The 22636-nt window shown below is 45.3% G+C and overlaps 1 protein-coding gene across 4 annotated transcripts in view; it reads left to right on the top strand.

Moving 5' to 3' along the window:
• The window catches only part of USP36 (ubiquitin specific peptidase 36), a 523175-nt gene that overhangs the window by 339313 nt on the left and 161226 nt on the right, over nt 1-22636 (top strand). For all 4 annotated transcript variants that reach the window (XM_069199674.1, XM_069199675.1, XM_069199676.1 and 1 more), the window contains exon 14: nt 15113-15252. In XM_069199674.1, coding sequence (XP_069055775.1) covers nt 15113-15252 — 140 coding nt within the window. The remainder of the gene's footprint in view (nt 1-15112; nt 15253-22636) is intronic.

Genomic DNA, 22636 nt, shown 5'->3' with positions numbered 1-22636 from the left:
CCAATGTCTGAAGTCCATCAGGATGTAGTTGATGCAACTCTTCCCCTGTGTGCCAATGAAAGTATGGGCAGCATGCCTGTCAGACTTGGTTCTCCTGTTGACTGCACTCAGGCCTAGGCCAAGGGTCAAGGCATTTAATTGCATAGCAGCCTGACACCACATCTTGATGGGGGAGGGAGGGGGCTCAAGCTTCGGTACATGCCAAAGGTTATCTTCTTCTAGGAAATCGCCCATATTGTCCAGACGGAGGGGTTGAAATCCCCTGCTACAATAACGGTGTGATTGGACGGTTTTTCACCAGGAAGGATTTCGAGAGACTGCAGGGTGGCGGAGTAGTTGTGCCCCTTTGTCCCCCTAGCGTAGATGTTGAATATGTCAGTGAGAGTGGTCCTAGGTCCCCTGAGACTAATACCAAGAATGTTGGGGCTATCTGTAGGTAGCTAATTCACTATGAACTGAAGTGCGATTTTCACCCATATTACGAGGACCCCGGATGGGCGGACCCACCTTACTAGAAATAGCGGGAATGTGGTAGGTGCATAACCAGGTTTGTAGGCAGGTTCGACTAGCCAGGTTTCCTGGAAAATGCAGTGAGTGTATGCCAGTGGGGCAATAGAAGATTGGATTTAAGGCCTGCCACATTCCGAGGGACGATGTTTGCTTTCCAACAAGTAGTCATGGAGTTAAGCGTTGAGGGAAGTTTTGCCTGGGAATCTACAGAGCCTGTAGAAAGTTTACAGGCTTCCTTGGTGACTAGTGCAACGGCGTTAGGTGGTACAATAGGAGACTTCCTGCCTCTCTGATCGGGCATGACTGCTATTGGAGCTATCATGAGAGGCCTGTGCCTCGGCCTCAATGGGGCAGTCTAACTTGGAACAGACAGTGCCATCATCTACAACAGTGTGGGGGGGGGGTGCAAAAAGAGAGGGATGGTTTGAGTTTAAACTGTATGGTAGACCCATCTGGGGGATTGGTTCTTTGGTTTAGTGCCACTAAGTCATAAGCTAACTGCCCGTTTTCTAGAAGAAGTTCAATGCAGTCGGACAGAGAGCTCGGGGACCTATGTCGTCTGGCCCTGAGAAAATCTTTTCTAATTACTGAGAGACAGCCTCTACTATGTCGAATCCAGTAGATGACTTTGTTGATCTAGGCAAGGAGCCTTCCCCTTCCATGGTCCCTAGTACCGACTTGTCCGGGGTAAGACAGGGTAACAACATTCTGTTATTCTTTAACTGGTAAGCCCAACAGTTAAGCTGCAGGTCAAGGAAGGGCCAGGCCACCAACACCAACCCTCCTCCTCAGTTTTTTCCAAGATAGGCGTATGCCTTTACCAGCCCAGATAAATGAGGGTATCTTCCCTTGCAGGATTGAAATAGCCTTTTTATCAAAAGTTAGGGGGTTGTTATCAAATAGAAAGGTTATTTTTGGCAGGATGGACATCTTCACTAAGTTAACCCGCCTGTATATAGTAAGTGGCAGCTTCCCCATTTTTCTTTTTTTTTTTCTTTCAAGAGAACCCCAACCTCACCGGCCACCTTCTCCAGATTTCTATCCGCTAACTTTCCCACGTCTTGCGTTATTCTAATACCTAAGTACCTCATCTCCGAGACCCCTCTAGAATCCTCATTATTCTGATTCCATATCATTATCTCTGTTTTTTCCTCAATAATCTCATAGGCAGCCATCTTTGAGGAAAACCAATGCTTCTTTTAAAAGGTTTGTAAGGGTAGAAATCATATCAGAGGTGTATACCATCAGGTCATCTGCTTATAGGGCAATTTTCCTATGAAAATCTCATGCCACAAAAGGTGGTTTCATCTGCTCATTTAACCTCAAACTTTCTGCAAAAGGCTCTCTATCAAAATCAAAAAGGATCAGTGCAAGGGGGCAGCCTTGTCTAGGTCCCCTTTCTATCTTCACTGCCGAAGACAAGCTGCCATTGTAGGAGGCTGGACTGGCTTGTAGTGAGTACCTAGGGGTACTTGCACCTTGCACCAGGCCCAGTTATCCCTTATTAGTGTATAGGGTGTCTAGCAGCATAGGCTGATAGATAATGGTAGCTTAGCAGAGCAGCTTAGGCTGAACTAGGAGACGAGTGAAGCTCCTACATTACCACCTAGTGTCATATGCACAATATCATAAGAAAACACAATACACAGTTATACTAAAAATAAAGGTACTTTATTTTTATGACAATATGCCAAAGTATCTCAGAGTGTACCCTCAGTGAGAGGATAGGAAATATACACAAGATATATATACACAATACCAAAAATATGCAGTATAGTCTTAGAAAACAGTGCAAACAATGTATAGTTACAATAGGATGCAATGGGGACACATAGGGATAGGGGCAACACAAACCATATACTCCAAAAGTGGAATGCGAACCACGAATGGACCCCAAACCTATGTGACCTTGTAGAGGGTCGCTGGGACTATTAGAAAATAGTGAGGGTTGGAAAAATAGCCCACCCCAAGACTCTGAAAAGTGAGTGCAAAGTGCACTAAAGTTCCCCAAAGGACATAGAAGTCGTGATAGGGGAATTCTGCAGGAAAGACACAAACCAGCAATGCAACAACAATGGATTTCCAGTCGAGGGTACCTGTGGAACAAGGGGACCAAGTCCAAAAGTCACAAGCAAGTCGGAGATGGGCAGATGCCCAGGAAATGCCAGCTGTGGGTGCAAAGAAGCTGCTACTGGACTGTAGAAGCTTAGGTTTCTGCAGGAACGATAAGGGCTAGAGACTTCCCCTTTGGAGGATGGATCCCTCACGCCGTGGAGAGTCGTGCAGAAGTGTTTTCCTGCCGAAAGACCGCCAACATGCCTTGCTAGCTGCAAATCGTGCGGTAAGGGTTTTTGGACGCTGCTGTGGCCCAGGAGGGACCAGGATGTCGCAAATTGCGTCAGGAGACAGAGGGGACGTCGAGCACGACAAGGAGCTCTCTCAGCAGCAGGTAGCACCCGGAGAAGTGCCAGAAACAGGCACTATGAGGATGCGTGAAACGGTGCTCACCCGAAGTCGCACAAAGGAGTCCCACGTCGCCGGAGAACAACTTTAGGAGGTCGTGCAATGCAGGTTAGAGTGCCGTGGACCCAGGCTGGACTGTGCACAAAGGATTTCCGCCGGAAGTGCACGGAGGCCGGAGTAGCTGCAAAAGTCACGGTTCCCAGCAATGCAGTCTGGCGTGGGGAGGCAAGGACTTACCTCCACCAAACTTGGACTGAAGAGTCACTGGACTGTGGGAGTCACTTGGACAGAGTTGCTGGATTCAAGGGACCTCGCTCGTCGTGCTGAGAGGAGACCCAGGGGACCAGTGATGCAGTTCTTTGGTGCCTGCGGTTGCAGGGGGGCGATTCCGTCGACCCACGGGAGATTTCTTCGGAGCTTCTAGTGCAGAGAGGAGGCAGACTACCCCCACAGCATGCACCACCAGGAAAACAGTCGAGAAGGCGGCAGGATCAGTGTTACAGAGTTGCAGTAGTCGTCTTTGCTACTTTGTTGCAGTTTTGCAGGCTTCCAGCACGGTCAGCAGTCGATTCCTTGGCAGAAGGTGAAGAGAGAGATGCAGAGGAACTCGGATGAGCTTTTGCATTCGTTATCTAAGGAATCCCAAGAGACAGAGACCCTAAATAGCCAGAAAAGAGGGTTTGGCTACCTAGGAGAGAGGATAGGCTAGCAACACCTGAAGGAGCCTATCAGAAGGAGTCTCTGACGTCACCTGGTGGCACTGGCCACTCAGAGCAGTCCAGTGTGCCAGCAGCACCTCTGTTTCCAAGATGGCAGAGGTCTGGAGCACACTGGAGGAGCTCTGGGCACCTCCCAGGGGAGGTACAGGTCAGGGGAGTGGTCACTCCCCTTTCCTTTGTCCAGTTTCGCGCCAGAGCAGGGCTAAGGGGTCCCTGAACCGGTGTAGGCTGGCTTATGCAGAAATGGGCACCAAATGTGCCCATGAAAGCATTTCCATAGGCTGGGGGAGGCTACTCCTCCCCTGCCTTCACACCATTTTCGAAGGGGAGAGGGTGTAACACCCTCTCTCAGAGGAAGTCCTTTGTTCTGCCATCCTGGGCCAGGCCTGGCTGGACCCCAGGAGGGCAGATGCCTGTCTGAGGGGTTGGCAGCAGCAGCAGCTGCAGTGAAACCCCGGGAAAGGCAGTTTGGCAGTACCAGGGTCTGTGCTACAGACCACTGGGATCATGGGATTGTGCCAACTATGCCAGGATGGTATAGAGGGGGCAATTCCATGATCATAGACATGTTACATGGCCATATTCGGAGTTACCATTGTGAAGCTACATATAGGTAGTGACCTATATGTAGTGCACGCTTTTAATGGTGTCCCCGCACTCACAAAGTCTGGGGAATTGGCCCTGAACAATGTGGGGGCACCTTGGCTAGTGCCAGGGTGCCCTCACACTAAGTAACTTTGCACCTAACCTTTACCAGGTAAAGGTTAGACATATAGGTGACTTATAAGTTACTTAAGTGCAGTGTAAAATGGCTGTGAAATAACGTGGACGTTATTTCACTCAGGCTGCAGTGGCAGGCCTGTGTAAGAATTGTCAGAGCTCCCTATGGGTGGCAAAAGAAATGCTGCAGCCCATAGGGATCTCCTGGAACCCCAATACCCTGGGTACCTCAGTACCATATACTAGGGAATTATAAGGGTGTTCCAGTAAGCCAATGTAAATTGGTAAAATTGGTCACTAGCCTGTTAGTGACAATTTGAAAGAAATGAGAGAGCATAACCACTGAGGTTCTGATTAGCAGAGCCTCCGTGAGACAGTTAGTCACTACACAGGTAACACATTCAGGCACACTTATGAGCACTGGGGCCCTGGATGACAGGGTCCCAGTGACACATACAACTAAAACAACATATATACAGTGAAAAATGGGGGTAACATGCCAGGCAAGATGGTACTTTCCCACAGCCATTCACCAGGCTTTTCATGGTGGGAGGACTATAGATCCTTGCTAGCACATTAATGAAGGAATTGCCTATTCCAAAGTGGGCCAACACCATCATAGGATATTGCCAATTCACGCGGTCGAAAGCTTTAGCGGCGTCTACCATCACTGTAGTTATTGGATATCCAGCGTTGTGGCCAAATCAAGTATGGTTGAGATCCCTCATATTCCTTCCATGCAGAAATCCTCTCTGATCTTGATGCACCAAGTGACCCGCAAGTTTATCTAGACGGTCTGCTAGAATACTAGTGAAGATTTTATAATCACAATTAAGTAGGGATGTTAAACGATAAGAGTGATACTGTTGGGGGTCCTTGCCTGGCTTCAATATCAGTGAAATTACTGTGTCGTTCTAAGAGCTCAGGATAGGACCACTCTCTAACAATATGGCATTGAACAACTGTACCCAGGCTGGGATAACAACCTCCTCCATCGTGCCATAGAGTTCACGGGGAATCCCGTCGGGTCCTGCCGCTTTCCCTTTCTTTGCCTTTCTAATAGCAGCTAAAATCTCACTCTCAGATATCTCTTGACACAGTGATTGACTCTGCTCAATGGATATCCTCGGGAGGTGCTTCTGCTCCAGCCACGCTCCTACTGCATCCAAATCTGGCTCCAGATTTAGTCTATATAACTCTTGAAAAAAGAATGGAAAATTTGCAGTTATCTTGGAATTATCTCTTTGACCACCCCTCTATGTCACCACATATTATCTTCTTAATGTTATTCTGATGCTTTTCCAGTCTGGATTTCCATGCCAGCAGCTTACCACAGGTTTCCCCATGTGCTATATTACGTGCTCTACTAGCCTCCCACTGTTGTGACACCCTTTCATCCATCATGACCATGAACTTTACTGCGAATCTTCAGGCAATTCCACCTTCCCTGCCTCGTTTAAAGTGTTGGTTTTTGGCGCCTCTTCCAGTCTCTCAATCTTCCCCCTCCAATTGGGTCTGTTGTAATTTCTCCTGCTTTACCCAGTGGGCAGCTAAACTAGTAATTGTCCCCCTTAGCCAAGCTTTGTATGAGTCCCATACCACATGTATCGGGGCAGACTCCTGATTCCATGAGAAAACCTCTGTGGCTTGTTGTAATATCTTGTCAACATACTCAGCTAACATCCTTTTGTCCTTTGGTCTGATATATGGATAGGCAAATGCTCTAAACCAATAACTCTATCTCCTTTCTTTCTTTCTAAAAAAAAAAAAAAAAGTCTAACCTTGAGTAGTGTGTTTGTGTGTTGTTTTTTTTTTTTTTTTTTTTTTTACTTTGGAAAGTATTTTCTACACTTCCCTTTCAGACTGCGCAAGGCATTACATAGGCCAAAGTTTACCATCATGTCCAACAAATAGGCCCTCGTCTTCAGGGAACTAATTTGTATCCCCTCTGAGGACCTGTCTAGCGCATTATCTAATAGGACATTAAAGTTCCCCCCACCTCCTAAAATAATAAAGGCTTTAAAAAGGAGAAGGTTTTCGAAAAGCTCAGATAACGAGATAGTGTCATCCACATTTAGGCCGTAATAGCTAGCTATGGTGTACAAGGAGTTGTTAACCTTTATCTCTACGATTATCCATCGTCCTTTCATATCTGCCTTATACCAAACTAGGCTCACCCCTGAATTTACTTTAAATACTAGGGCAACTCCTTCAGAACAGTGTGCTTGCTCTGTTGCTATTATAGTCTCCACCCACCTTTGCTTCGAAAAAAAGCTCCCTGCACTCCTGACGCAATATGTGTCTCCTGAAGCATAAGTATCTGAGCATTACTTATTTTTAAATATTGTAAGACTATTCACCTCCTTTTAGCTATCTGAAGCCAATTTACATTCCAACAAAGTATCGCCCAAGTGTTCGTGCTATTTCTCTCACCCAAACCTATTCCTGCTGTCTTGATTCCTGCTATGCCATGAATCTAGCTGGTGTTTCCATTTGAGAACTATGTGCATGATCAAAGTTGAGGACAACATTTTTTTTTTCTTTTTCTCCCACTGCTCCCCACCACAAGTGACCTCCCTCAGGAACCCTCCCAACCATTGTTAGGCATTTCCAAATGCTTATTTCACCCGTCTGTAAAGGAAATCATCACCACCCAATCACACTTAAGTTGCGCCTGGGTGCCCCACCCTCCTTATCTGAGAGATAAAATTGTCTAAATCCATCAGTTCAGAGAAGTTGTCCATCTTATTTTGGCACCTGACCTTCATAATAGCTGGAAACCTCAATTGTGCCATTGCACCCAACTCCTTTAGATCCTTCAATCTTTTTCCCATCTCCCACTGCCTATCAGCTGTCTTTCTGGAGATACCAGATCTGATCCTGAAAGATGCCCCTAATGCTTTCAGTGAGCCTGATTTTAGAGCGAGGCCCAATAGTTTCTCTTTGACTGAATATGAAAGACAATTTACCAGAATCTTTCGCTTGCTCTTCCGCCCAGGGTGTAGTTTAAAAGGATCTCTGTGAACTTGCTGAAATTCTCTTTCAAGACTATCCGTCCACCTATCTTGGGGGAAAGAGTTACTCAATAGACTAAATACAAATGAATTAATGTCCGCAACTCTTTTACCCCCAGAATTCTAACGTTGTTTCTTCTGACATTGTTTTCTATTCTTCCAAGTCTAGTCTTTATACCTGTCACCTCCTGGGCATTTTCTTGTACCTCAGCTTGGATGACCTGAAACCCTTCCTCTAGAACTTGAGTGCGCTGGGTTAAATTCGCAATTGTGGCTTCTAAACAGAGCAAGTATCCTGAATTCCCATCTGGTTTGCCTTAGAGGTTGCGAAACGCTCTTTAATCTCTTGGGCTAATCGAGGGAGTATCTGTTGCACCAAGTCCCACGCACTGGACCAGTTGTTCTGTGTATTTAAGTCTTCCATCTGTTGGGGCTCGGGCTGAACCTTACTGTCTCCCATGTGAGGCCCCCCATCCGCTAAATCAGGAGCATCCACCGCCAAGCCTGCAAATCTATTATGCATAGATAGCATCGTTATCACTGGCGGGGCTACAGAGGTGAAGGACTCCCGGGGGGTCAACTCTCTCCCAGGTTCCATGTCTTTCACTTTGTTACCATAATCTTTTTTCCTATGTCTTGTCCTCTCTAGCGCAGCCACTTGTGTCCTTTTGAATTTTATAGTACGTTTTTAAGGAGGGCGTAATTCTCTGAGGGTTTTTGCTTAGAGATACTGTAGGACGTTGGCTCTGTATATACTATCTCAAAGTGAGAGATAGTGTGCACAGAGTCCAGGGAATCCCCTTAGAGGTTGATAGTGGCAATAATAGATAATACTAATGCTCTATTTGTGGCAGTGTGGTCAAGCAGTAGGCTTATCAGAGGGTAGTGTTAAGCATTTGTTGTACACACACAGGCAATAAATGACACACTCAAAGACTTCACTCCAGGCCAATAGGTTATTATATAGAAAAATATTATTTTCTTAATTTATTTTAGGACCACAACATTCATAATTCAAGTAAGTACAAAAATTGTAAGGTACTTGGCATAGGTGAATATGTAGCTTTGAATTAAAACAGTAATGTACACAGTTGGCAAAAATGTCAATAAGCTATTTTAAAAGTGGACACTTCAAAAATCAACAGTTTCTGAGGGAGGTAAGTATTGGTTAGTTTTTCAGGTAAGTAAAGCACTTTACAAGTACAGTCTCCGGGGGAAAGGCAGCCCACCATTGGGGGTTCAAGGCAACCCCAAACACCCTGCACCAGCAACACAGGGCCGGTCAGATGCAGAGGTCAAAGTAGGGCCCAAATAACATAGACACCTATGGAGACAGGGGGTGCTCCGGTTCCAGCCTGCTGGCAGGTAAGTACCTGCGTCCTCTGGGAGCAGACCAGGGGGGTTTGGTAGAGCACTGGGGAGGTCCCAAGTAGGCAAACAAAGCACAACCTCAGCAGCACAGGGGCGGCCGGGTGCAGTGGGCAAACAAGGCGTCAGGATTGTAATTGAAATCAATGGAGAGACCTGGGGGTCACTCTGGCGATGCAGGCAGGGCCGAGGGGGGGGGGGGGCTTCTCCGGCCAGCCAGCTACCGGGCAAGGATGAGGGCCGCCTGCTGGTCACTCCTGCACCGGTAGTTGGTTTCTCTCAGTTCTGGACGCTGCGGGTGCAGTGCTTCTTCCAGGTGTCAGGTTCTTTGATACCAGACAGTTGCGGTCAGAGGGAGCCTCTGGATTCTCTCTGCAGATGTCACTGTGGGGGTGCAGGGAGGTCGTCTTAGGGAGTCATCGAGTGGGAGTCACCTGGGGGTCCTCTCTGCAGTGTTGGTTCTTCTGGACACAAGCTGGGGCGTCAGGTGCAGAGTGTTGGGGACTCACGCTTCCGGAGTGAGGCTGGAGTCTCTTTAAAGATTTATTTTTCTCTGTTTTTTGGACAGAGCTGCTGTCCACAGGAGTTTCTTGGTCCTTTGGTTGCAAGGCAGTCCTCTGAGTCCTCAAAGGTCTCTGGTCCCGCTGGATGCGTCGCTGTGCAGGTTCTTTGTGTCTGGAGACAGGCCGGTAGGGCTGGGGCCATGTCAGTTGTCGTCTCTGCGAGGCTTTCTGGTCAGCAGTCCTTCTTGTTGTAGGTTTTCAGGAATCTGGTTTCCTGGGTTCAGGGTTGCCCCTAAATACTCAATTTAGGGGTGTGTTTAGGTCTGGGCGGAAGTAGCCAATGGCTACTGTCCTTGAGGATGGCTACACCCTCTTTGTGCCTCCTCACTGTGGGGAGGGGGGCACATCCCTAATCCTATTGGGGGGAATCCTCCAAAACAAGATGGAGGATTTCCTAAGGCAGGGGTCACCTAGGCTCAGGACACCTTAGGGGCTGTCCTGACTGGAGGGTGACTCCTCCTTGATTTTCTCATTATCTCCTCTGAAATTGCTGCCAAACGTTGGGGCTGTATCTAGGTGGGGGGTTTATCTCCACTAGTTGGAGTGCCCTGGGGCACTGTAACATCAGGCTTGAGCCTTTGAGGCTCACTGCCGGGTGTTACAGTTCCTGCAGGGGGAGGTGTGAAGCACCTCCACCCAGTACAGGCTTTGTTTCTGGCCACAGAAGGACAAAGGCACTCGCCTCATGTGACCAGAAACCCACATGAGGTGACCATGTGGCCAGAAACCTGTCTGCATGTGGCAGGCTGACAGAAACTGGTCAGCCTAGCACTAGTAGTTGGGCTGGTATAAGGGGGAATCTCTAAGATGCCCTCAGTATGGATGTATTGTGCTGATAAGTTTGATACCAAACTTCCCAATATTCAGTGTAGCCTTTATGGAACTGTGGAGTTTGTGTTTGACAAACTCCAAGACCATATACTCTTTATGGCTACCCTTCACTTACAATGTCTAAGAATTTGGCTTAGACACTGTAGCAGCATAGTGCTCTTGCAACTATGCCCTCACCTGTGGTATAGTGCACCCTGCCGTAGGGCTGTAAGGTCTGCTAGAGGGGTGACTTACCTATGCCACAGGCAGTGGGTTGTGGGCTTGGCACTCTGAGGGGAGTGCCATGTCAACTTTGTCTTTTTATCCCCACCAGCACACACAAGCTGTGAAGCAGTGTGCATGTGCTGAGTCAGGGGTCCCCAGGGTGGCATAATACATGCTGCAGCCCTTAGAGACCTTCCCTGGCCACAGGGCCCTTGGTACCAGGGGTACCATGTACAAGGGTTTTATCTGTGTGCCAGGGTTGTGCCAATTGTGGAGACAAAGGTGCAGTTTAGGGAAAGAACTGGTGCTGGGGCCTTGTTAGCAGGGTCACACTTTCAATCATAACTAGCATCAACAAAAGGCAAAAACTTAGGGAGTAACCATGCCAACAGAGGCTTTTCCCCAAAGATAACTTTTCCTCAGTTTGATAACACTGTACGACTGATTTTTCCAAGGAGTTTTAGAGTGGGGGGCCCTCACTAAGGAGTTCTTCGCCCGGGGTTTAATCTATTGCAGGAGCCCTTATTTTCATTTGTCCTAGGCCAATCCTGTCTCTCCCACCACCTTCTTGCGAGTGACGAGGCTTAAAGTACCTCAAAGAGTATCTTTCAATACAGCCCTGCTTCACATAAGGTGCATTTCTAAGATATTAAACCCCAGATTCAACCGCAGCCCCCTGAGTCAGCTCACCCACTAGGCGTTGTCCCACATCCACATTCTCCGTTAACCGAGGGAGTTGCCTGCTCTCTTTGTCAGCTATTTTCTTCAGCCTGCACTCCTCACCTCTGTTGCAGCACTCATCTCTTCTCCGAGCTAATAGCTCTGACTTGTCCTGACTCTGCCACTACCTCTCCTGCCTCTCCTGTTGTGACATCCTGGATGGCTGCCTCCACTGTGCTGCACGCTGTTCACGGAGCGCTCCAGCAGCCTGGACCCAGCAGTGGATGCCTGTGGCCACCATCAGTAGGATGATATTAGTAATAGGGGTGGGGATGGTGGAAGGGGGCAGCAGCACCAGCGCCACTTTCCATGCGACGCATGTAGAATTCATTTTGCAGTGCGGCAGAGCGGCTTCCTTACAGGCGGGTGTCCTGAATGGCCGCTAGCCAGCCGCCATGTTCCCGCAGTGAAGACTCCGCCTCCTCAACGTGAGTCGCTCCCTAGCTTTCAGTGCTGCTCCTTTGCTTGTTCTTCCCAAATCCCACAACATCAACAGAAAGATTATTGGCCTAGTGATGTGTGCAAATGTTAGGTTCAGTATGGACAAGACAAAGGATTTTGTTCATCAGACCAGCTGTTTGTGTCTTCCCATTGGCCAGGAAGGGAGTTGACCCTTATCCGAACAGAGGATAGCACGTTTGCTCTCAGACTGGATCCTTTTCTGCCACAGCAAAGCCAAGCAATGGCTCCAGAGAAGAGTGAGGGAGCATTCCATCAAGAGCATGGCTAGGACTGCTGCACACTACACTGGTGAACCCCTGCAAGACCTCTGTCGTACTGCTACCTGGAGACCCAGGTGCACATTCACAAAACACTATTTCTTTAAAGAGAATGCAGAAACCGACTCCACAGTGGGGCAAGCAGTCCTCCAAAACCTGTTTCAGTAAAGGTGAGATTGCTTCTCACCCTTATAATTATCTTAATTGTGATGTACAGCTTACCATTGATTCAAGCATGTAAAATACTAAAGATCCAAGACTGGAGAACAAGGTATTTCCTTATATGTAACTCCAGTTCTACACCCTTTGTATCTTTTATGTTGACATGCTACCATCCATCCTTCTCTGTCAGAGGCTCATTTATAATGCTCTTTCTCACACTTGTGCAATTATTTTGAGCTATGGTGGTATCAAGGGTCAGTAGGAGAGCTGGCATTTACATCTCATTGTAGTATTCTGGCTCTTTATATAGTGAACCAAAGTGAGGTACATTGTGCATAGATTCCAGGCACACCTAAAGGAATCACTGAGGCGCAAATGATACCAATTGCTCTCTCTTGTGGTAGTGTGGTCGAGCAGTTAGGCATATCGGAGGGTAGTGCTAAGCATGTAAGTCACACTCATACAGTGAGACACACTCAAAGAAATCCTACCCAAGTTTATAAAAATAACTCATACATGTGTATAAATTTAGAGACCAAGATGACCAGAATCAAGTGATTACTTTTCAAGTTAAGATTTTTTTTTTTTTGAGTTTTCAAAAGTTGACAGTGCATTTTGCAGATGCAGCAATGTTATACTTTGGAGGAAGAACGAGCACTGCATGCAGGTATTGAACAGCGACTAACGGGACTAATCTCCTGGACTTACTGTAAGTATGGGGCAGGGTCCAAGGCCACACCAACCGGTCGCCTCAGGCAGCACTGCGGCAGCCAGGTGCAGTGATGCAGTTAAGCATCGGGTGCCATATGTAAGTCTATGGGGATCGCTCCGGTCACAAAGTTGTCTACAACTTCATGTGTGGATATTAAGCGGTATCAACTGCACTGTTTCAGTATCCCTTTGGAGGACGTGGATGTTATTCTGGCTGCCTGCCACCCTTCTACCAAATCTATGTATTTAGGATATTTATTTTATGGCCTAATGCTGGGAAAAACTGGCTCTCCCTCTGTGAATAATATTGTCTGATGTCCTTTTGTTTTATCATTGATCTGGCAAGATTTTGCAGTGGGCACTGAAGTGGTTACTTATAGGCCCGGTCTACTTTTCTTCATCTGCTTATGTGGCGTCCTCATTCAAGTCACCCTTTGTTGCACATTGTTTTTAAATGAATTAGAGGATTCCTCATGTTCCCTTCATTATGCCATGATTTCAAGTGTACCTTATTGGTTTTTCAAAATGATACAGTAACAAATGCGAAGAAATCCAACATTGCTTAGTGATGCAAAATCAGAGAAAGGAGAAACATTGAATTGTGAGAAATGAGAATAAAAAATGTTGTTCCGAAGTAAATATATCAAAATGTAAGGACTGTTAAGTTTAAACCTATTGAGTATAAAATAAATGTTTGCTGTGTTATTGTTGGGAGAAACCTGCATGCTTATGTTAATAGCAAAGTTGCATTAGGTAATTGGTCCTAATTTTTGTATGTCCTCTCCAGCATCCTGGTAGTTTTACTCTGAGGGTTTTTACCTTGAAACTGTTTCTTATGGCAGTCACTTATGCATTTCATTACGTTAAGCTGTAGGCCTGGTCAGCTCAGCATGCATATACTACCTTCTTCCCTGACAAGCTGGTGTTTTGGATTTGTACATCCTTTAATCTGATAAAGGTATTGTCTTTCCATGTGAGACAGACCATCATGCACACACTTTTTTTTTCTGTCCTATCTATCTAAGGAGGAGCAGAGGCAAATGATGTACCTACATCATTCCTTTAGCTTCTACAGTGATGGAACTAAGGAGTACTGTGTATATGACTGTAGGAATCACTGGTGCAAAGAAAGGAATGGCAGCCCAGCAACAGACTTTATCCTGATGGACTGTTCTTTTGCATCGTTCCGTGCTATTCCTGGTTAATTAAAGACTGCTGAGGGCCTTAAAGCTTATTCCACCTGGTTGAAAGTTACATCTCTGGCTCATAGTGTTCCAGTGTTGGACCTCTACTTGCGGCCGTTTGGGCATCTGCCCATACTTTGATCAAGCACTACTCTATTGGCAGACCTGGAAAAGGTGGCATTTTGCCTGCTTAGTACTATCCTGGCAAAAAGTCTACTCCTTAAGAAAGTGGGTCTGAAGGGGCTATTGCTTTGCTATTGATTTATAAGTTTAGGAATCAGAGGTCAGACATACCCATGAGAAGAATAAGTTGCCTAACCACATAACCCACACTGCCCACGTACTTGTTCAGTGGGGAGGACCTTTTTATGTTCTGTGTATTTGTAAAGCACACTATCACCCGCAAAGTTATCCTGGTGCTTTCGGGGGTTAATAAAGTCCCAAGTTAGATTTGCACACTGCCAGTTGAATTTGTCATTCAGCTACAAGTCACGTCTGAGGGTGCAGAAAGGTATAATGAATAAATTTACATCAGCATGCAGAGATGACTTTTATGCAGATCTGTCATGTCTGTAAGTAGGAGAGTGCTGTGAGTGAGGTAGATGGCACCACTTGCTCATACGCAGGAGCCATTGGAGGATCTAGTCTTCAACCTACGGAGGATAAAACGGTGAAGAGTGCTGTTGGAGAATCTCAAAAGTATGTAACTCCTTCATTTGGTAAGGGCAGGTTGAAGATCTTGGCTACATTTGGACATCTGGTATGATTGGGACACCCGACCATAAATGCACTCATTGTGTTCTTGACTAAGTGCTGTGAGTGTGTGAATTAAAAAAAAAAAAATGAAGAAGAGTTGCTCTGAAGTGAACCTGAGTGCACAACCTCAACCTCCCCTCGCTCTCTAGTATTATTGTGGATTTTATGAAAACTAGATCCAAAAGTCTCCAAGTTTCCAGAAGTCTCCATGTTTGGTGTTATAAGTCCCTTCTGAGCTGTAAATGTACAATTGTGTGTGTTTGCACTCTGTCCTCTAGATGGTGCTTTTTTATTTAACTTTCCTTCCTTCCTTTTTTGTTTCCAATTCTTTTCCTTCCATACTGTTGACTGCTGACCCTAACTCCTCCCCACCACACTTCCTTTTTTCATTGTGTTGTCTATGATCATAACCCCTTCCAACCCCTTTTCTTTAGACCACCAAGCTTTTATTTATGTCAATAACTGCAGGACAGCCACATGATGACGAAGGGAGGAAATGACGTTTATTCATCACAGTGTTCATCCATCATCAACCGTGCCCATCCCATGACAGCCCCAATCGCCACCACCATCTGTCCGGCCAGACAATGGCCTCCCAGTATCTCCAGGTACGTGAAACCTGAGTACATAGGAGATTTTCTAAAAGCTAATGGAAAGTGGGTTTGAATGAATGTCAAATTAACATGACAAGATTTGTGTTCACTGAATGGGTGGGGGAATATGACTGACAAAAATGTAGCATCGTTAACTCTGTTTTAGGTTGCCGTCTACTGTTATACAACACTGGGGACAACATTGTGTTTTACTGCAAATTTTTAATTGTCAGTGTTCACCATGGTTGTGTCTGAGGTACTAATCCCACTTGATGTCGACAGTAGTTTCACATGTATGTCCTAGCATATTTTTTATATAGATTGTGTATTTCAGCCATTGGGTTCAATTCAGGACTACATTGTGGCAACAGAAAAATGAAAAGCAAAAAAAAAAAAAAAAAAAGTCAAATAAATTAATGTGCTGCTCGGTCCTTAGTGCAACTGCAGTCTTGTGCCTGCCATAGGAGCCGCACTTCAGTGAAAGGATGATCGATTGCTTGAAACCGCTAGCCAGCATTTCAATTTTGAGGCCCCAAACCTGCTTGATTTAAAAAGGAGGCAGAGATCTGCCTGCAGGCATGTGCACAAAGTAACTGAATGGTCCACGGGGCACCCTTTCCTTCCTTTCAAAAAGCGTACTCATGGGACATGCTAACTGTGTGCAACTTTTTTGCATTTTGGTAAGTGAATAGGAGTGCTTGGTGAATGCCCCCCCTTCATAACTCCCATTCCACCCAAACCCTATAGGCTTACTCACCCGGTACGACTCACCTGCTGGGATCACATGGCAGATCTTTTTGTGCAGCTATCAGGGAGCATTATCGCAAAAAAGGACAGGAGTTGGTGGCGAAGGGCAACATCATCTCCAACACCAGTTTTCACTTCACGTTTGATGCTGCTGATACACTTACCCAGGAGATAGATACGAGGATCTTATTACACGACCATCAGTGGCTGTGAGTGTCTGGCTTCATGCCAAAGGTCCAGCAAAACCTCTTGAACGTCCCTTTTGATGGTCAGCATCAATTTGTCCCTCTAGTCGATAAGATGCTAGGTAAGAATTTAAAAGAATACAGAGACTGCCAAAGCAGTGGGGTGCATTGTAGACTCCCACTCCTCATGGCTCTTTAAGCTGCTTACAATACCGCACTGCACATAAGACTACCGGCTTCAGAGACCTCTTACACTTTCTCCAGGCCAATGCAGCAAACACCCTCACGGGGATATTAAATGGGTGGATACAGGGGTGATCACAAGAAAGGCAGAGGAAAGGGCTGTCCCTCCGAAACAGTCACCATCTAGTCTGTCCCCTTCCTCCCCATTGCGCAAAGAACCATCACCCTCCCCCGCCAAATTAGTCCAAAGGAGTCATAGAGCCAGTTCTGGCACAGCACCACGGAAAGTGGATGTACTCCTCGTACTTCCTTATCCTCAAAAAGGATGGCTCCCTCCGACCTCTCAACAGGTACATCTCCATCGGATAACTCTACAGGATGTCATTCCTCTGCTGCAACAAGGCGACTTCATGAATGCCCTTCGTCTGAAAGACACCTACTTCCACATCCCCATTCACCCAGTCCATCGAATATACCTGAGAGTCATGGTAAGTGGACAAAATTTCCTGTTCCACATGCTCCTTTTTGGGCTTACCGCAGCTTCCACAGTCTTTACAAAATGTCTTGCCATAGTACCAGCTCATCTCCGGAGGAGTGGCATCCACATGTACCTGTACCTGGATTAGTGGTTGATCAAGAGTGCCACACACCAATTATGCCTAGTGCATCTGTAAACCACCATACACACCTGTCTAGGTTTTACCATCAACTTGACCAAATCCCAAATTCAGTCCCTTCAAAGAATCTTAACATTGTTCTATGTAGGCTCATGGGCCCTCCTTTAGAGCCACTTCACTCTTGCCCCTTACAATTTCTGTTGTGGAAAGCAGCTTTCCTCATAGCCAACACTTCCCCTTATATGAGTCAGTGAGGTACATGCTCTTACAGAGGAAAAACAATTCTGGGTTCATCACAATAGGGTGGTTCTTAGCAGAATCCCAAATCCCTCCCTAAGGTGGTCTCTAGCATCTACCTTAATCAGACAATTGAGTTGTCAATCTTCTTTCCACATCCAGTGTTTGTAGCGGAACACGCTTTACATACACATTTCAAAAGAGGATTGATTGGCTACATAAAAAGAACCAACCCATTTTGTAAGACCAAACAGCTGTTTGTGTCTTAATCTAAGCCGCATAAGGGGCGTTCCATTTCTAAGGCAGGGGTTGCACGTTGACTTGTCAAGTGCATTCAGACAAAAGCTAAAAGGACTGTGCCTGCCTCTCCTAAACCATATTCTATTCTTTTCTATTCGCATGAAAGGGGTTCTATGGCTTTCTCAGGTAACATACCACTAGCTGACATCTGTAAAGCAACTGCCTATTCCTCTTCTTACACCGGCCGTTCCCAAACTTTTTTGACCTGCGGGTCACTTGACAAGTCGGCCATTGGCCGTGGCTCCCCATTACTTTACTTTTTTTGGGCAGGTGGGGTCGAATTTGGGCTATATAAAACTGCAAAGAAAAAGAGCTGTTATATGACTCTATGAGTCTCTGCTTTGATACCATATTCTCGATCAAGAGATGTTTTTAAATCTAGATATGACAGTGTACTGGACACCCCTCCTGGATGTGGCAAAACTGCATTGTTTAATTTGTCACTACCAGGAACGTTTTAGGTTGGGCGTTAATCACAACTTTTTGTTTTTAATAAAAAAAAAATATGTAATATACATGCTTTCAGGGACTTTCTCTCTGCCCTGTTTATTTGTTATTAGTCCATTGTGGTGTCATTCACATTTTGCTTCTGCCCTCCAAAACGCATGGAGTGGGGCACAACATAAGGCCTATTTCAACCACTGACTTTTAGTAATGGCACTTTGCTCTTGCACAGTTTGCACTATAATGCTCATTCATCAGCCTTGTTGTAGAGACTGAATATAATGATGGCTAATGCAGCATCAGTTCACAGCGAAGGGAAAGACAATACATTAATGCATGCAGTTCCCAGCAGCTTGTTGTTTCTGTACACCACCAGATATTGAAAAAAGATACATGTAAACCCCTACTGCACACATTCAAAATTACATCACACGATTTGTTACAGGGGTGAGCCTGAAAAACTATGTTAATTTAAAGGCTAGAGTGACTATTACAAACACAGGACTGAATGTAGAAAACAATGTTAACACCAGCATGTTTAACTACTTCTAAAGAGAGTCCTGATGTAAAATATCAGCAGTGTTCCGGCAAAGGGTAGAGTGTGCAACAGTGAAAAACTGAGTCATCTTGAGTGCTTAGGGCAGGGTTACAATTTTTCTGAAAAACTGGCCTTTTTCTCCAGATGAGGTGACTTACAAATGGGGGAAACACATGTAAGTAGAACTAAAGTTGTCCTTCAGTAATCACAATGATGCAACTACAGTATTTAGTGGAGGCACTGAGGCAACCGAGGAATCACCAGCATTATGAAATCTTGAAAACCAACCCTCTTAAAGAAATTGAAATGGAATGTCATCAGATGCTATTGATCTGGAAAGTGAAGAGTTTACTGGGAATAGAGGAATATCATTATTTGAAAACTCTTCATATACTTCCTCCCCAAAATCCATAAATCTCTTAACCATGCACCAAGAAGGCCAATTGTGAGCTCCATCGGTGCATTATTGAAAACACCTCCAGATATTTGTCTCTTCTTCGCAGAATATGTTGCGACTTTACCTTTGTATATTAAAGATACTTCAGCTTTCCTATGGGCAGCTGGTCCCGAAGACTGGAGCTTTGTGCTCAAATTGGCATCTAGTGGCTATTAATGGAACTGCAGTTCATTGAAACGATCTGCAAGCTTCATTGTTGAATATATAATGTATTAATCGTTAATAGTTTTGTAGTGACCGCGGCACCCCAACGGAGTTTGATGGCACACCACGGTGCTGCAGTGCACAAATTGAGAACTACTGCTTTACACCTTTGCTAAACACTTCTGTGTGGATGTCCTAGCCAGGCAACAAGCTAGAGTTGGTCAGGCTGTTCTGCGTACACTATATCAGTCTTCTGCAACATCCTCAGGCTGGGACTGCTTTAGGAGGAAAGATTTACAGTCTGTGCACAGCATGTTTATCTACAGCTATATTTGCCATGGACGGAAAATGTTACCCTGCAAGCATCTGCTTTTGGCATGTAATACTGTACATTTACATGCGCGTACCCTCCTCCCTGAATGCCTGTGGTTGGTGTATATAGTCTTTCTTCCTTTTCCCCATATTGATACCTCCTACTTTATATGGTCATTCTTTCCTGCATCTATGAGCTGCATCTCCAGTCACGTCCTCCGCATGTGAAGAAACAGTCTAAGAACGGAGCTGATCCTGTGCTTATTAGCACTGTTAGGTGGAGTCACCTGATCCCATGATCTTCTTTCGAAGAAAACAAGTTGTACATGTCCAAGCCCAAACCTAGATATCAGAAGTATGGCAGAAGTATGCACAACGTGGAAATATACAGCACTGCATAATACAAACAGAGGCTTACAGGGTAAATGACATTAAAAACGCCCTAACCATTGGGGTAAAGGATCCTGGGGCTAACCCTACCCACTGTGGGCATTTTCAAGATGACCAAAGTCTTTGACTGTTCTAAACCTGGGCTTTGAGAGCTGGAATGTGTGAGGGGAATGTATTATGACCATTCTAGTTTCCTCCCATAGCTAATATTAAAATACAGTTTTAGGTTCTTTGTGCCACAAAAGACTCAGGCAAGTCTGGTAAGATAAAGCTGAGCTATCAGCAACCAGAAAGTGGATGCACACACCTTGTGACATTCAGTTTCCCTCCTTCTAAAATGCACTCCCAGTGTCATATGAAAAACCCCAGCAGACCTGTCAAGCAAATTGTGAGACTCCAGCAGAATCTGACAGTGTGATTATAACTAGAGGTCCACTGTGATAGATGCAGTTCTACGTTTGGGTGTTAGCTGCATCTTCTTGTGGCAGGGTAAGCCTCTTTGAACTTAACCAAGACCTAAGGCCAGGTCACAGGCCATCCTGTCAAGGATGCAACACCTTCCCACATCCAATCCTTTTGTCCCTGCCCTGGGACCACGTTCGCACCTCATCACGCCCATTTAAATGCTTATTACTAGCTGGCTGAAGGGAGAACAAAATGCAGATTTAGGTTCCATGGACTTCAAGCAGGGCAGACGGAACTTATTTAAAGTCATCTTTTCAACATATTTGTTATGAAGCCAATTTTACTAGTGAATTGGGCTTGCAATATATATTAAAAAGTCCAAACATTACAAGTGTAACTTTTTCCTAGGCAAAGATAAGATATATTAAACTAAATATTGTATCCCATTGCTTTCCTATGGAACTGCCAAGGCTGCTACAGTGAAAATAGCTTTTAAGGCCTTTTGACTGTAAGGACTTATTTGACATTAAAGCTTTATATGTCCTACTTTTACATACCTTGCACCCTGCCTTATGAGCAGTAAGGCCTACTAGATGGGTGACTTAAATTTAAAAGGGAGTTTTAGGCCTGTGAAAAGGGGTTATTTTGACAGGTCAAATTTGCAGTTAAAACCTGCACAACCAGGCGACTGTGGCAGGCCTGCAGTAACATTGCCTTTGTAGTTAATGGTACAAGAGGTGCTGCAGTCCGCTTGTGAAATGTAACTTATATGCCCTGGATTCAGCTTGGTACCATTCACAAGAGACTTACAGGTAATTTAAATGTGCCAATTTGGTGTATACCAATTACAACATGCTAAAGGAGGAGCACAAGCACTCTTGCATTGGTTAGCACGGGTAAAGTGCACAGAGTTCTATAGCCAGCAAAAAAAATCCAAGGTGACTTTGCATCAAGATCAAATTTCCAAGAGGGAGAGAATATTTTTCTGTATTTCGCAACTGGAACTTTTCTTTGAAAATTACAAAATCAGACCAACACCAGATCTGTATTCTATGTTTGCTAGATTTGAATAACCCCAGAGTATGTCACACTGCAGGTCGCTCTCCAGGCTTACCCTAAGATAGCATCGGAAGATTTATCTTCAAGAAGAAGGGTGAAAAAGTCAAAACTCCCTGGCTGGAAGACACTTGACAGGAGAGGGAAGGCTGCTTCCTCTACTAGTGCCCCTATCGCACTCTAAGATAACTCCTGCGGGTGAGATCTAAAAAAGACATCCGCCTTCTTGCTCTCCATCAGTTGCCGGGCTGCCTTCAAGTACTCACATGACATTGAGGAGAAGGCGAGCATAAACACTGAGAGGTTCATCAACAGCGAGAAATTCAACGCTGAGACATGGTTTAACGTCAAGACACTCTTGGGCTACGGAAAAGAAAATGGCAGAGTGGCTTTAAAGGATGAAAATGTGTAGCCTTCTCTCTGAACAAGATTGAATACTCCAGGACTTACTCACCTTCAAGACCGGTTTCTCTAGTCATCATAGTGGATTCTATTTCCCCACCTACGCCACCTCCCCATCTACCTTTAGTCTGCAGGTGATTTTGTTCAAAATTTAAACTGTATTCCACTTCCCAATCAAGGTCTTCGAGTTCTTACGGCACAACCAGATCCATGGACCTTTGCTCATCTACTTTTAAAAAGTTTTTCACTGAACATATTTCTTGTGGATGGCATCAATACCTTTCAAGAGGTGCCAACAAATTGAAAATCATTCTTTGGGCAACTACAGCCTCTACATTTGTAATTTTTAGTCACTTCACCAACTGTCTGTCTCAAGTCTGTTACTTCCTCCAGCACTAGGTCTCATTAAACCAGTCATCCATCTTTTCCTGCCTCCATCAAGGCGGCTTCTTCTCTTCCGCATAAAAAATACCTGGATCTGTTCCACCACTAGGGTCATTTGTTTCTACCTTTGTTGGGAGGTATGGTAGTTCTCTCGGGGACTCACTGCAGCAGTTCATAAATGACCTGCCAAGAGACAAAGACTTTAGTAGATCATAAAGATATGGTGGTATCCAGGAAATTCATCAGTGGATACATCTTTTCTAGCAGTCCATTGATACTTTAATGGTTTGCCTTTCGTCATTCATCTTTGTTTAGGCGCACAGGACTGAAACCTGAAGGACAGCACAGGATTTTGAATGTCCTGTTTTCATGGAGCACTTTGTTTGAATTAAATGCTGATGACCATATTTCTCTCATGAAAGCAGAACTAGGCATGATCGGATTGGAGAAGATTAAGGAATACAGAAAACATGCCTTTAGACCCTAAGACCTCCTAAATTACCCCTTGAGGGTTCAGAACCCTCACTTGCATCAAGATCAACAACTGCAGAAGCATCAACAACAAGGGTGGAAATCCAGAGGCAAATTAGGTCACCAG

The sequence above is a fragment of the Pleurodeles waltl genome, chromosome 7 (assembly GCF_031143425.1).
Source record: "Pleurodeles waltl isolate 20211129_DDA chromosome 7, aPleWal1.hap1.20221129, whole genome shotgun sequence".
NCBI lineage: Eukaryota > Metazoa > Chordata > Amphibia > Caudata > Salamandridae > Pleurodeles > Pleurodeles waltl.
Note: the sequence above shows the minus strand (reverse complement) of the source record. Positions and strands in the feature narration are given on the sequence as shown.